We start from the raw sequence: 13,755 nt of genomic DNA, 5'->3' as shown, positions 1-13,755 counted from the left end.
TTTAAGCATGTGCCACCATGATGAAAAGCTAGGACAAAGCCGGGCGATGGTGGCGCACGCCTTTAATCCCAGCACTCGGGAGGCAGAGGCAGGCGGATCTCTATGAGTTCAAGACCAGCCTGGTCTACAGAGCTAGTTCCAGGACAGGCTCCAAAGCCACAGAGAAACCCTGTCTCAAAAAAAAAAAAAAAAAAAAGAAAGAAAAGAAAAGAAAAGCTAGGACAAGCCATGGCGGAAAGTGACTGGAGGTGAGGAAAGGTGATGGGTGGTTTGCACATGCGTAAACTTCATGACTCTTGAAAGGATGCACACACTGGCATGATTTGTAGGCAGGGGTTTTGGCTCTGGGCTATCAAAAAGTCACTTACTGGATATTTTTGCATGTCCAGGTGAAAGTGTTAGTGGCTTCAACCAGATTGAGCTAGAAGCTCCCTCCAAGTTGGAAAAAGAATTTTAAAAAGTCCCCAAACAAACAAAAACCCCAACCCCCTAAACAATCCTAACTAAGGTGATCAAATAGAAGAAGCTGTTAAGAACTTTTTATTTTATTTAGTTAAGCCACAGTGATGAGCATGAGCAACTAAAAACAAATGAAGATACAGAGTTTATTTGGGTTTCTCATCAGTTTTAATATTCTCTTTGGTTTTTACACATTAAGGAGAATGGTTCAAGCCTCTTTAAAAAGAAAAAATATCATTCCATTCACTAAGAGGAGTCAGTTACAAGGAGAAGAGCAGGGGACAGGACAGACAACATGCTAGGAGAAGGAGCTGCACAGCAAGAAACAGAGAGACCCTTGTCTGCCCGCCCTTAGCCATGGGACTCCTGGATCCCCATTTTCTCTGACAATGGCACATACAAGCTTAAGTACCTCAGACAAAGGGGAAGCCACATTATGGGGCATGGGATCCCACACATCAGGGTGCCAATGTGCCACCCACCAACCCCCAATCTTTCCATGCAAGTGCCAGCTCCTAGAATAGCTCCTCTTGTACCCAGAGAAGACAACCCAGACTTCCTCCTGGGGAGTCAGGGGAAGGGAAGGGGTGAGCTGTAGATGAAGTGGATCAACTACAGCAGAGGCAACTGCTGTAGAAACAGTGTGGCTCAGATGACACAGGGAACATAAGCATTACACAGACAGAAGCAAGTTGAGTCTCTGAGGCTTGGTAGGATCCCCAAATTCCGTCTGTGTGGCCTTAGTCCCAGGGGGTATCAGCCTGACTAGTCTTCTATGCAAAATTCAGTGGGACCACAGGCCAATGTGTCCAGAGTCACCTGTTTACAACGTCTCTTCTCTTCCCTTTCTCTGACAGCTCAACATCCTGGTGGACACGGGCAGTAGTAACTTTGCAGTGGGGGCTGCCCCGCACCCTTTCCTGCATCGCTATTACCAGAGGCAGCTGTAAGTCCTGGTGAGGGGTGGGAGTGGGGGATCTTCCAAGGAGTGAGAGGGTATAAGAACATGAGCCTTTCTTCCTACTAGGGAGGGGGGAAGCAAAAGGAGGGAGCTGGGGCCAGGAGAAAAGACATAATATGGGAAAAGGTAGGTTGAGAGTGTTCCTGTACTGACATGGGGCAGCTTCCCATGGGAGGGGAAGGAGGGAGCAGCCCCAAGGCTCTCAGAGCAGAATAGGAACCATCTCATTTTCTGTATGGACAGGCAAGAGAGCTAGGATGGCAAGGCAGGGTGGTGCATGTCTTTAATCCCAGCACTCGGGAGGCAGGGGCAGGTGGATCTACAAAGTGAGTTCCAGGACAGCCAGAGCTACACAGAGAAACCCTGTCTCAAAAAACAAACAAAAAAGAGGGCTAAGCTTATAGTTTAGAAGGCTGAATGGGTTACAGTGGTTAGTGTCTTTCACCATGTTCTTCTCATCTAGGGCCACTGTGGGTAGTTATGCATGATTTAAGCATGTAAAGGAGCTGGGCATGATGGCACATACCAGTAATCTCCGCATTTGGAGGATTGCTGAGACCAATGTAGGCTATATAGCAACTCTCAAAAAATAAGCCCAAAAGGGGCTGGGGAGATGGCACAGTGACTAAGAACTTACTGAAAGCAAGAGGGCTGCATTCAAGTCTCTAGGACTCACATAAAAGCCACGCAAGACTGTACGTGCCTGTAACCCAGGCATTGGCAGGCTGAGATGGGCAGATCTGGGACCGTTCTGGCCAGTCTCACTGAAACAGCCAACTTCAGGCTCAGAGAGAGATCCTGTCTCAAAAAATAAAATGGAGAGCAACAGAAGACACCCCTATTCATCTATGCACACTCGTGCGCATATACCACATAAGCAAAACTCTTGGAGTTTTGAGAAGCCAAAAAATACAAAGGAAAGACTCTTTCATGGCACCCACTGAATTGCCTCTTCTGGTGCCATCCTCAGTGCCACCAGCTGGGTTCCACTTGGTAGTAGGTAGGCTAAAGTGGTACGAGGTAAGAGAGACAGTGAAGGGTGATGTGGGAGGCCTGGAGACGTCTGGTGCTTGAGACATGTCTGTGTGACATGAGAAAAGTATGTCCACTACACTCTTAGAGCCTCACCTTGGACCTTTCAAAAGCACAAACTGCTGTTCTGTTTCCTTTTTCCCTAAGAACACAGTTGGGGAAGGAGTGTGGGTAAGCTCAGTGGAAAGACAATTCATTCCAGGTCTTCATCCAGTCCCATCACTGCCCAGCCCTGGTTAGCAATGTGGTTAAACACAGGTGAGGCATCCCACAGCAATGAGTACAAGTCCTCTTGTGGTGTCCAACACTTGCCTGCTCTGCTGGGATGCTTGTTCAGATCTTCTCTAGAAGTTGTTACATGGCTTCCAGTCACACTGCCTGGTTCTTTCTCCATGGTGCAGATGGTACCACTGGGCTCCAAGGCAGCCAGAGAGTCAATGGTCCTTTTCTCTGGGAGCATGCTGGAATTAGGGTGGGGGAGATGTCCAATAGTTGTCTTTGCAACAGCCGCAGGCACAATGCACAAAGCTCATTTTGTTCTTCATGGGCCTGAGCTTTAGGTCCAACAATATCAACTATGGAATCAGGAGAGCAAGCCCCAGCTACAGCTTGCCTCATCTGTCTGCAGAGTTGCCTTACATTCTGTTCTGGGTGATATGTCTAGGGCTGTTCTGCTGAGTAGATTCTAGAATGCCGTGGGTGGGGTAAGGGGACATTTGGGAATATATTTGATGACACATACCCATTGTAGCTTTGCAGACACAGATCTCTGCCTTTTTACAGGTCCAGCACATACCGAGACCTCCGAAAGGGTGTGTATGTGCCCTACACCCAGGGCAAGTGGGAGGGGGAGCTGGGCACTGACCTGGTGAGCATCCCTCATGGCCCCAACGTCACGGTGCGTGCCAACATCGCTGCCATCACTGAATCGGACAAGTTCTTCATCAATGGTTCCAACTGGGAGGGCATCCTAGGGCTGGCCTACGCTGAGATTGCCAGGGTGAGAACCACGCCTGGACCTATACACTGTTGCCTGTACTCTGTTCACTGCATGCCACACAAGGAAGGAGTCGAGAGAAGGGGGAAGAAAAAACTGAAAGGGTAAACATGGGACTGGAGAGATGGCTTAGCTAGCAGTCAGAAGAACCTGAGCTTAATCCCCACAACCAACATTTTCAAAGTGACTGAATGTAGTAGTGCACGCTTGTAATCCCAGCTCTGCGAACGTAGCCTACTAGACAAGTTCCCAGCCAATGAGAGACCCTACCTTAGAAACCAAGATAGGATGCAGCTGGAGAGAGCTCGATCACTAAGAGTACCTGCTGCTCTTCCAAGGGACTCAGGTTTGATTTCTAGAACCCACATGGCAGCTCACAACCACCTGTAACTCCACTTCCAGGGGATCCAATGCTTTCTTCTGGCCTCCACAGGCACTAAGCACATGCATGGTGCATAGGCATACAGACAGGCAAAATATCCATAACCATAAAAACAATAAATTTCAAAACAAAACAAGTCAGGGCTGGTGAGGTGGCTTGGTGGGTTAAGAACCCTTACCACCAAGCCTGAGAACCATGTGGCAGAAAGAGCAAACTGATTCCTGCCCATTGTCCTCTCATCTTCACATCCATGCTATGGTGCACATACCAGTGCACGTACAATACATATCTTTAACAGGTACACAGATTCTGAGGAACAATGTTCAAGGTTGTCCTTTGGTTTCTACATGTATATGCATACTCACACACGTGCCATAAAGGAAGAGGAACATTTTGTCTAAAGGGCTGAAAACAAGGCAGGGGGTGGGACTGTTATGGAAGCAGCCATGATAGGTACAGGATGCTATCTCCAAATATGAAACTGTTAACCATATGGGGATGGATGAAAATTGCTATGACTAGCACTTGTCTATTTGCACTGCAATGTCTCTTACCCTTGCCCAGCCAGATCTTTCCTGAGGAATATCCCTAAATTTTGACTTTGTCCCTGAGCATAGGCAGGAAGCTGACCTCTGTCTGTTAGGCCCCTGCACAAGGATTTACTCCTGTGTCTTTCTGCCACAGCCCGACGACTCCCTGGAGCCCTTCTTTGACTCACTGGTGAAGCAGACCCACATTCCCAATGTGTTTTCCCTGCAGCTCTGTGGTGCTGGCTTTCCCCTCAACCAGACCGAGGCACTAGCCTCAGTAGGAGGCAGCATGGTGAGTGTGTCCTCTCCCTCAGGGCCAGGATCAAGAAACCCCTTTATACTCCAATCTTACTTCCCTCCTTTCCTTCTCCCATTTGTCTCTTCCCTGCTTTTCTTGAAAGGAGCTGAATCACTCATGGAAAGTGTTAGGTACATTTCAAAGGAAACAAGAATTAGACCTGTTAGGATTGTTGTCTGATAGTCAGGTATGCAAGGAATTTGAGCTTGTTAAGAGATACTGCCTGTTGCTCAGCTGGCCCAGAGCTCACCGTGTAGACCAGGCTGGTCTAAGATTTGCAGCATCCCCCTCCTTCCAATTTCCAAGTGCTGAATTACAGGTATATGCCACCAGACTCATTCAAGCCCATTTATTAATCAGGACAGAAATGACTGATTCTCCAACAAGCAAAGAAGATAAAACTTATGAAAGCAGCATATGATCAATCCATTCCGCATTTATTGTGCTAGCTTAGGTTTAAGTAACTCTGTCAAGGACTATGGGATTTTCATACAAATAATCCTGAACCCACTTAAACTAAAAATTACCATGCACAGGGCATGATGGGATTAGAAAGGAAGAAAGAAAGGGTGATGTGGAGAGAATCTTGGCACCCTTACGTCTTGGTTTTGGGTGACCCACTCTCCTCCTGTGCTAGGACATAGGTGTCCACCTCTTTTTCTCTTAGATCATTGGCGGTATTGACCACTCACTATACACGGGCAGTCTCTGGTATACACCCATCAGGCGGGAGTGGTATTATGAAGTGATCATTGTGCGCGTGGAGATCAATGGTCAAGATCTGAAAATGGACTGCAAGGAGGTAAGAAACGGAAGGGGTTTCAAGGGAGAGGAAAGGGCTTAGCCCCACAATGTGAGAGAGGTTGGGAGGAGAGGGTGGAGGCACAGGACCTGTCAGGGCTGGACCAAGTCAAAAGCTTAGAAATCACACAGCAATCCCTGAGGTGAAGGGGCAGGACCTGGTGGAGCAGTCAGAGCCTGGACCAATTAGCTTACAGTATAGGAATGAAACCATGGAACTAGTTCCTATCTGGACTCTAGTCACTGCCTGTACGGTAGGACAGCTCCCGACTCTAGCCCTGGTGTTTGTTTAAGTGCCTTTAGGCTCCTAACTCCTGGGTGTCAGTCTCCTTGTCTATGAAGCAGAGGTTAAAACAAACAAACAAAAAAACGGAAGTGTTAGTGCCTATGCTTCATATACTCCAAATGCCAGCATTTGGGGTTGCATTCCCTAGATTCTTTTTAAAATATTTGGGGGGCAGGGGCACATGTGCCACAGCTTGTGTGTGGAGGTTAGTCCCACCATACGGGTCTTCCTAGGATTGAACCCAGGTCATCATGTTTGGTAGCAGGCATCCTTACCTTGTTGAGATACCAATTGCCCCTTTTTCTGGCTTTTTGAGGTAGGGTCTCATGCAGCACATGCTGGCCTCACACTTGCTATGTAGCTAAAGATGACCTTTAACTCCTGGTCCCCTGTCTCTGACTCAAGTGCTCTACAGGTATACACCACCATGCAGTACTAGGGCTCAAACCCAGGGCTTCATGCATGGTGAGCTAACCTTCTCTACATTACTATGTATGTTAAATGAGACTAGCTACATAAAAGTACTGGAGGAAGTTACAAACACCACACAAGGCATTCTGTTTAGTTTTGGAAAACACCTATCCACACAAGGTAACGACATCAATACTTACCAAGTGCTTGGGATCTGCTAGGAACTTAGTGCTTTCAGCGTGTTGATTTAGTTAATCCTTAAGATAAACCTTGGGTAGGTACTGTTACTATCTTCAATTTAGAGACAAGGAAACAGGTACTCGGAGGTTAAGTAACTTGCCCAAGGAGGTATGCAAAGCTGAGATGCCAACCCTAGCAGGACGCCTAGCTTTCAGATTCACCCCTCCCAATTTCTCCTCAAAAAAGCTCTTCTGACCCTTTGCTCTCTCTCCTTCCCAGTACAACTATGACAAGAGCATCGTGGACAGCGGCACCACCAACCTTCGTCTGCCTAAGAAAGTGTTTGAAGCTGCAGTCAAGTCCATCAAGGCAGCCTCCTCGGTCAGTGCAGTAAGGACACAATGGCGTCACAAGTCAGTGACAGTCACACTCCCCGGCACGCCAAAGATGTCTATAGATCCTTCTACTCAGAGCACTTAGAAACTGGTGGTCTGTTGGTTCAGCTGGTACCTTTCTTCTTCTCCTTCTCCCCTTCCTCTTCTTTTTGAGACAGGATCATGAATGTGATGCAGGTTGGCCTTGAACTTAGCATCTTCACGCCTTGACCTTCCAAATTCTGAGCCCACAGGAAGTGTGAGCAGCTAAGCTCAGTAGCCTAGCACAAATTTATGAGCCCAGTGTCCCACTTTCTTCTCCCGATCCCTAGTCCAGTTTACCTTCGCCACTGTAGAAATTCCCCTAGAAAAGCATAGAGTGATTGGTACAGTCACTGTCACTGCAATGAACACAAGAGGTGGTCAGACAGGCTGACTACTCACATTCTTCTCTTGTTAACAGACTGAGAAGTTCCCGGATGGCTTTTGGCTAGGGGAGCAGCTGGTGTGCTGGCAAGCAGGCACTACCCCTTGGAACATTTTCCCAGTCATCTCACTTTACCTCATGGGTGAGGTCACGAATCAGTCCTTCCGCATCACCATTCTTCCTCAGGTATGTCCCCAAGCTAAGGCAGCGGGGTGCCAAGAAGACAGAGTGTGTAAACAGATGTGGCTTCCTACAACTTGAAAGGCAAAATGAATGTCTAGTGGTAACAGGGTCTTGGAAAATTCAGCATCTCAGGGCTCGAGGAAGAGCTAAGTGCAGATGGCTAGGAGGCAGAGAGAGGTGGGAGGATGAAATAAGGAGACATGCTCTCACCCTGTGGCCATTTATCCCTAGCAATACCTGCGGCCTGTGGAAGATGTGGCCACATCCCAAGATGACTGTTACAAGTTCGCCATCTCACAATCATCTACAGGCACTGTTATGGGGGCTGTCATCATGGAAGGCTTCTATGTGGTCTTTGATCGTGCCCAGAAACGAATTGGCTTTGCTGTCAGTGCTTGCCACGGTGAGAGCACCAGTGAGGAGGGTGTGGGGTCAGTCTGGTCATGTTCTTCCTGACAGCAGCTAGGATACCCATGTTCCTTTCTGTTTGGAGGTAGTAATAGTTGCCTCTGGCTAGTCCAACTGTGTGAAAGCTAAGGCCAAGGCTTGCTCTGGTGAACCCTGCCCGATGGGGAAAGCACTGGTGGAAACCTGTAACAGCCAGAGCTTTGCAGGTACTTGGAAACCTTAGCTGCAAGGGTAGCTGGCTGCCCACAGTGAGAGCTGAATGCTGCCACGGAAAGTTGGCAGGGCTTTGTGATTGGGCTTTCATGGTGACAGGTAAGTCGGCTGGATTTTGTAAGGAGCTGGATTTTGGTCAACTCAGACCTGTTGACTTTCTGGTATCACTTCTACTGGAAGGGAAAATGAGGAAGCCTTGCAGTTTCCAGGGTCCTGGAAGGAGAAACAGACACCCCCCCCCCCCCACAGCTCCCCTTCTAGGAAGGGCTCTGCACAGACTCACTTGGGTGGATCCCAAGGGGTCCTTGTCAGGAAGCTGTTTTAATTGTATAACCTATACTGCACTATGACATTAAGAGCTACTGGTTCATCTCCACTTTTTCTCCAGTGCACGATGAGTTCAGGACAGCAGCAGTGGAAGGTCCTTTTGTGACACCAGACATGGAAGACTGTGGCTACAACATTCCACAGACAGATGAGTCAACGCTTATGACCATAGCCTATGTCATGGCTGCTATCTGCGCCCTCTTCATGTTGCCACTCTGCCTCATGGTATGTCAGTGGCGCTGCCTACGCTGCCTGCGCCATCAGCATGATGACTTTGCTGATGACATCTCCCTGCTGAAATAAGGAGGCCTGTGGGCAGATGACAGAGATTCCCCTGGACCACATCTGAGTGGTTCCCTTTGGTCACACAAGTGGATACACAGAGCACCTCAGGACCCTAACCTACCTGCCAGATGCTTCTGCTTTGAAAGAAAAGGGAAAGCTGGCAAGGTGGGTTACAGGGCTTACACCTGTAGGAAACAGAAGAGGGAAGAAAACAGCATTCTGGTGGCAGGAATACCTTTAGTCACCTCAAACTTGAGTTGGAAATTCTGCTGCTTGAAGCTTCAGCCCTGACCCTCTGCCCAGCATCCTTCAGATTATCCAACCCAAAGTATTCTTTCTGTCCTTCTAGAAGTACTGGTGTCATGCTCAGGCTACCCGGCATGTGTCCCTGTGGTACCCTGGAGAGAAAGGGTCAATCTCATTTCCCTGCTGGCTGAAGTCAGCAGGAGAAAATGCAGTTTGTCAGTTTAGGGACTGCAGAATCAAGCCTACACTGGTGCAAAGACTGCTTCTTGAGTTAAACAAAAACCAATGTGATGCAATGTTTGTACTCCTGGGGGCAGTCAAGATGAGAAGAGACAGGACAGAGACAGAGGAAGAAGTTGGTAGCAAAGCTAGGAAAGGCAGAAATATAACCACTTTTTAGTCCCAAGTTTAAACTCATCTCCAAGACAGAAGCCAATCCTGACTGAGAGAGGTGTTATTCCCCAATGTGTCTGTGGTTGCAGCCTGAACTGAAATGAGATGGGGAAAAGGGCTGATTGGCCAAAGAGCTCTGCTCAAAATTCTCTTCAAGAAACAGTGCTCATGAGAAAGTCCCACTGGACAGATGAATTCCTACCTGGTTAATTCCATCTGTCTTTACCTGCTTCTACATGCTAAGTGACATTCAAATGTCCCAACCCCACAGTCCCAGGTGCCCTATGGGACAAAAGAATACCGCAGGGCTGGGGATTGTCTTTCCAGCATAGGTTCACTCCAAACGAGGTGCTAAAAGGAACAGACAGGACAATTCTCCTATCTGCTCCACAAAGGCAGAATCCTGAAGATTCATTCAGCAGGTATAGGGCTGATGTCTTTGCTTCTGCCTGGATTTTATTTTTATTTTACTTTTCTTGCCCAGTGGTACAAACTGGTAGGATCTTTATGGAATACTGAGTGAGTTCATTACTTTCTTGTCCTCTCCAGTGGCCCCTCTATTTATTTGGCTAAGGCATCATCACACATTGGCTAGTATTAAACCATGAATGTAAGAAATAGAGGGCTTTCTGGCTCTGTGTCATTGCCTTCAGTATCTAGGCTGCCTGGAGAAAGGATGGCAGCCTCAGGGCTTCCTTACCTCCTCCTCCGCCTTTCCTGATAGAGCAGTCTTCTGTCCTGCTCTCTGCTGCCCCTCCCAATAGTACATGGGTACCCAGGCTGGTTCTTGGGCTAGGTAGTAGGGGCCAAACTCATTTCTTCCCTGTGAGTTCTAACACAACAGACATGAAACCAGTGTTAGTGGGAAGAGTTGAATTTTCCTGGGACACCCGCTGTATCCTATCCCTATATGCTCTATACACTGCTTTCAGGTAGGAGACCTGCCAAGCATGGAATTAGCTGATGGGGGAGAGGGAGATACATGCAGGGCCTCTGGTGTTGCTGGCCCTTGCCAGCTGCCCACAAGCCATAAACCAATAAACTAAGAATACCGAGTCACAGTTTTTCAGCTGGGTCCTCTTCATTCCCCCTGCACTGGTGCTGCTCTGCTGAGTGGGAACACCCCACAACCACAAGGACTGCCAGGAAGAGTGGAGACTGTCCACTGCCAGCTCAGAACCTACAGTGTAAATAAGCTTCCAGAATCACTACCATGAAATGAAAATGCCACATGAAAATGCCACATCCTGCTTTATAATTTCTACCCATGCTGGGAAAAACTGGCTTTTTCCCATCTTTTTCCAGGGGGGAAAACGCTCAACCTAGTTGTTATTTACCCTAGTAACTGGTGTTCTATTTTTTTTAAGGGGAAAATTTGCATTAATTTTTCTTTTGATGGTTAATTCCTTTGTATAATCTATGAACTATGATGTGTAAAACAGAAAAAAAAATCTTGACAACAGCTTCTTGCTTGTAAAAATATGTATTATACAGCTCTATTTTTAAAGTCTCCTGGAAAATTACTGGCCTATCTCCACATGGCATGTGGGGCTTTTGCCACTGGTCTACATGTATGGTACCATCGAGGCCCAGTGGGCAGAGGTAATGGGGAACAGGAATGCAAAATTTAAGTTTTTCTGACTATTTATTTCTCTGCAAAGAATAGAGCCATTCTGATGAGGCTTCAGCTGCAGAGACCCACTCTCCAAAATGTAGCCTTCTTGGGGCTTGTTAATCATTCCTGTTTTTTTTTTCCTCTTTATTCTTTTAGCTTCAAAGATTTTTTTTTTTGGGAAAAAAAGTAATTCTTAAAGTATTTTTTTGAGATAGCATCTCATTATGTAGACCAGGCTGGCCTCAAACTTGTAGCCACCCTCCTGCCTCTGCCTCCTGAGTGCTAGGATTACAGGTGTATACCGCCGCCACTCCTTGACGGAAGCAATGTGTGTGTGTCTGTGTGGAGCTTTGGGGGGGGGGGCTTGACATAGGGTCTCATGATTACTGGCTTGTGCCACTTTTTTTCTTTTCTTTTTTTTTCAAGACAGGGTTTCTCTGTAGCTTTTCGGTTTCTGTCCTGGAACTAGCTCTTCTAGACCAGGTTGGCCTCGAACTCACAGAGATCCGCCTGCCTCTGCCTCCCGAGTGCTGGGATTAAAGGCATGTGCCACCACCACCTGGCTTTTTGTGGTTTTTCAAGACAGGGTTTCCTGGTTGTCCTAGAACTCACTCTGTAGACCAGGCTGGTCTCGAACTCACAAGAGATCCACCTGCCTCTGCCTCCTGAGTACTGGGATTAAAGGTGTGCGCCACCAATGCCTGGCTAGACACAATATTCTTTATACTCACTTCCAATTTACAGTTTTCAGGAGACACTGAAAGGTACTACACAGCTGAAGGCAGAGAACAATCTTAAGATTATAAGTCAGAAAATGAATTCCCACATGAAAAGAATAAAGGAAGTTATCTTCCACTTTGTCACCCTTTTTGTTTAAGACAGTACCATACTGGAGACAAGAAGAAAGAAGTACTTAATTAACCAAAGAATAGATCACCTGACCTCTAAAAAGTTGAGTACTCAGGCCATTCCATTTCCCTTTTAAGATGCCAAGTAATTCTGGGAAGTCCAGTTCCCTAAATATGCTTGTCAATCAATCTGGACAAATAAGGCAAGAGAAAAAAATTCATCCATGAGCTGATATGAGGCAAGGAAGAAAAAAAACAAGAGAATTTAGTTACCTTAGAAATGAGAAAATCTTTGCTATCCTAATACAAATTGCTAGACTCAACAAGCATTTCCCAATACCAGAATGGGAAAACATCAGTTATTGGTAACATAATGTTGCCCTTCCCTCAGATCCAATTCCTTTTTCCCCAATTAACACTTGTTTAATTCTAAAAAAGAAGGGAATTAAAGCCATTTACTATAGGAGTAAAGCTAAAGATTGAAAAAAGACTCAAGGTTCTCTGAGCCACAGTTGTCCCAGACATAAAAACCAGAAGTACTCAATAAGCAGAGATGGGAAGCCATCTCACTCCAGATGGGAATCTACAAAACATGGCTCACGACTGTCAAGTCCCACCTCCCTTCATCTCACTTTGTCTTCACTTTATCCCAGACAGCGAATGTGTTCCCCATAGCTTTCTTGCTTCACAAATGAAAATCCAACATCCCATAATTATCATACAAATAATTTTGCACAGACATCTCACCCCAGTGCCTGTCTGGAGCTCACCCAAGGTCACCAAACAACTTGGTTGTGAACCAACTGCCTTAACCTTTTGAGGGGAGAAGAGAGCTAGATCAGGAGACCAGAGGAATGGAATGGGTGAGCACTTAATGGAATGGGTGAGCATTTTGGAAGGCTGGCCTATCAGTGGTTAGTGGAGGCCAAGTCAGTGGCAAGGGATGGTGGCTAGGCCCATGGATAAATCTATGAATTGTGCTTTTCTACCCAGGAAATAGAGTAGACAGAAGATGGTGGGAGAAATGGGACCTGATTATGTTGTTCTTGGACTGTGGACTTTACTGACATAACACAGAATATCCTGTATACCTGATATCAATGTATAAATAATGAGCATTAACACAGTAAAATGTTCAATGAAAAATCAAACTATCAGAGTTACATTTTTCCCCTTCAATCAGTAACGTTTTTTTCCCATTGGAATGGAGTGGCTAAAACAACACCAAGACTTCTGGAGGCCCCTGCAAAGCAAGGCATCTGGTTGGACAGCAGGTGAGCACCAGGCTTCAATTCTGCATACACGAGCCTCACAAAAATGGACTAGAGGCTGAGCCAAACCAAAGCAGGATGGCCTTAGAGCAACAGCAATTTCCTAGACGGGTTAGACAACAGTCCTATGCAGGGATCATGATCTCCAGGCCAAATTAAACATCATATTCCCTATAGTCTGCAACTCCAAAAAGAACTGCAAGATGAAGGGGAACAGGGTATATCTGCATTATATACATACTGTCATTACCAACATCTGAATACAGACTTCTATACACACATTACCTATATAATAAAAATGTACACGGCATGAGTATATGTCACTGTATAAATATAGAGTTTTAGAAATCTTGAACCCGCGTTTCCTGTTCACATCGGTTTCTCCTCTTCTTCCTCCCCAGTCGGGTCCATCATTTAAGAGTTGGGCAAAAGGGACAAGTGTCATTTGTGTTGGTCTGGGCCCAGAATTTGATACACTGGAAAGAAAGAGACACACATATACCTCAGACTTGGCTGGGAAATCAAAGTATGATCTAACTCTCAGAAGTTCTCACAGGGGCTAGATGTACTGGCAGGACTATTTCAGTGGTCTCTCTCTTCATGTTATGTGTTGTATACACTTGCTAGTATTAAATACCTACCTCCTTGTGCAGCGCATGGGTGCAAGCCATCGGGTGCAACTCACTGGGCTGGACAAGTTTCTGACACATCAGACACAGTTTACAGGTGGGTGGAGCCTGTGGGGACAAGAAAACTGGTCATAGCTAGCCAACCTCTGAATCACCTTGCCTGCTATGCCCATGACTCCATCCGTTAGTTCCATGGAGC

General features: G+C 46.6%; 2 protein-coding genes across 12 annotated transcripts in view; one reads left to right on the top strand and one right to left on the bottom strand.

Annotated features, from left to right (window-relative positions):
• Positions 1-13,282, top strand: part of Bace1 (beta-secretase 1) — a 28,720-nt gene extending 15,438 nt beyond the window's left edge. The window contains exons 2-9 of the mRNA XM_075966077.1: positions 1,317-1,405; positions 3,236-3,452; positions 4,516-4,653; positions 5,327-5,461; positions 6,617-6,718; positions 7,175-7,324; positions 7,553-7,724; positions 8,331-13,282. Of these exons, the coding sequence (XP_075822192.1) occupies positions 1,317-1,405; positions 3,236-3,452; positions 4,516-4,653; positions 5,327-5,461; positions 6,617-6,718; positions 7,175-7,324; positions 7,553-7,724; positions 8,331-8,572 (1,245 nt within the window). The 3' untranslated portion in view covers positions 8,573-13,282. The remainder of the gene's footprint in view (positions 1-1,316; positions 1,406-3,235; positions 3,453-4,515; positions 4,654-5,326; positions 5,462-6,616; positions 6,719-7,174; positions 7,325-7,552; positions 7,725-8,330) is intronic.
• Positions 13,132-13,755, bottom strand: part of Rnf214 (ring finger protein 214) — a 36,417-nt gene continuing 35,793 nt past the window's right edge. For all 11 annotated transcript variants that reach the window (XM_075966068.1, XM_075966069.1, XM_075966067.1 and 8 more), the window contains 2 exons: positions 13,569-13,664; positions 13,132-13,403 (listed from right to left, as the gene is read on the bottom strand). In XM_075966068.1, coding sequence (XP_075822183.1) covers positions 13,338-13,403; positions 13,569-13,664 — 162 coding nt within the window. In that variant the 3' untranslated portion in view covers positions 13,132-13,337. The remainder of the gene's footprint in view (positions 13,404-13,568; positions 13,665-13,755) is intronic.

The sequence above is a fragment of the Microtus pennsylvanicus genome, chromosome 3, assembly GCF_037038515.1.
Source record: "Microtus pennsylvanicus isolate mMicPen1 chromosome 3, mMicPen1.hap1, whole genome shotgun sequence".
Lineage (NCBI taxonomy): Eukaryota > Metazoa > Chordata > Mammalia > Rodentia > Cricetidae > Microtus > Microtus pennsylvanicus.
The sequence above is the reverse complement of the archived record's forward strand: the minus strand, read 5'-3'. Positions and strand labels throughout refer to the sequence as shown.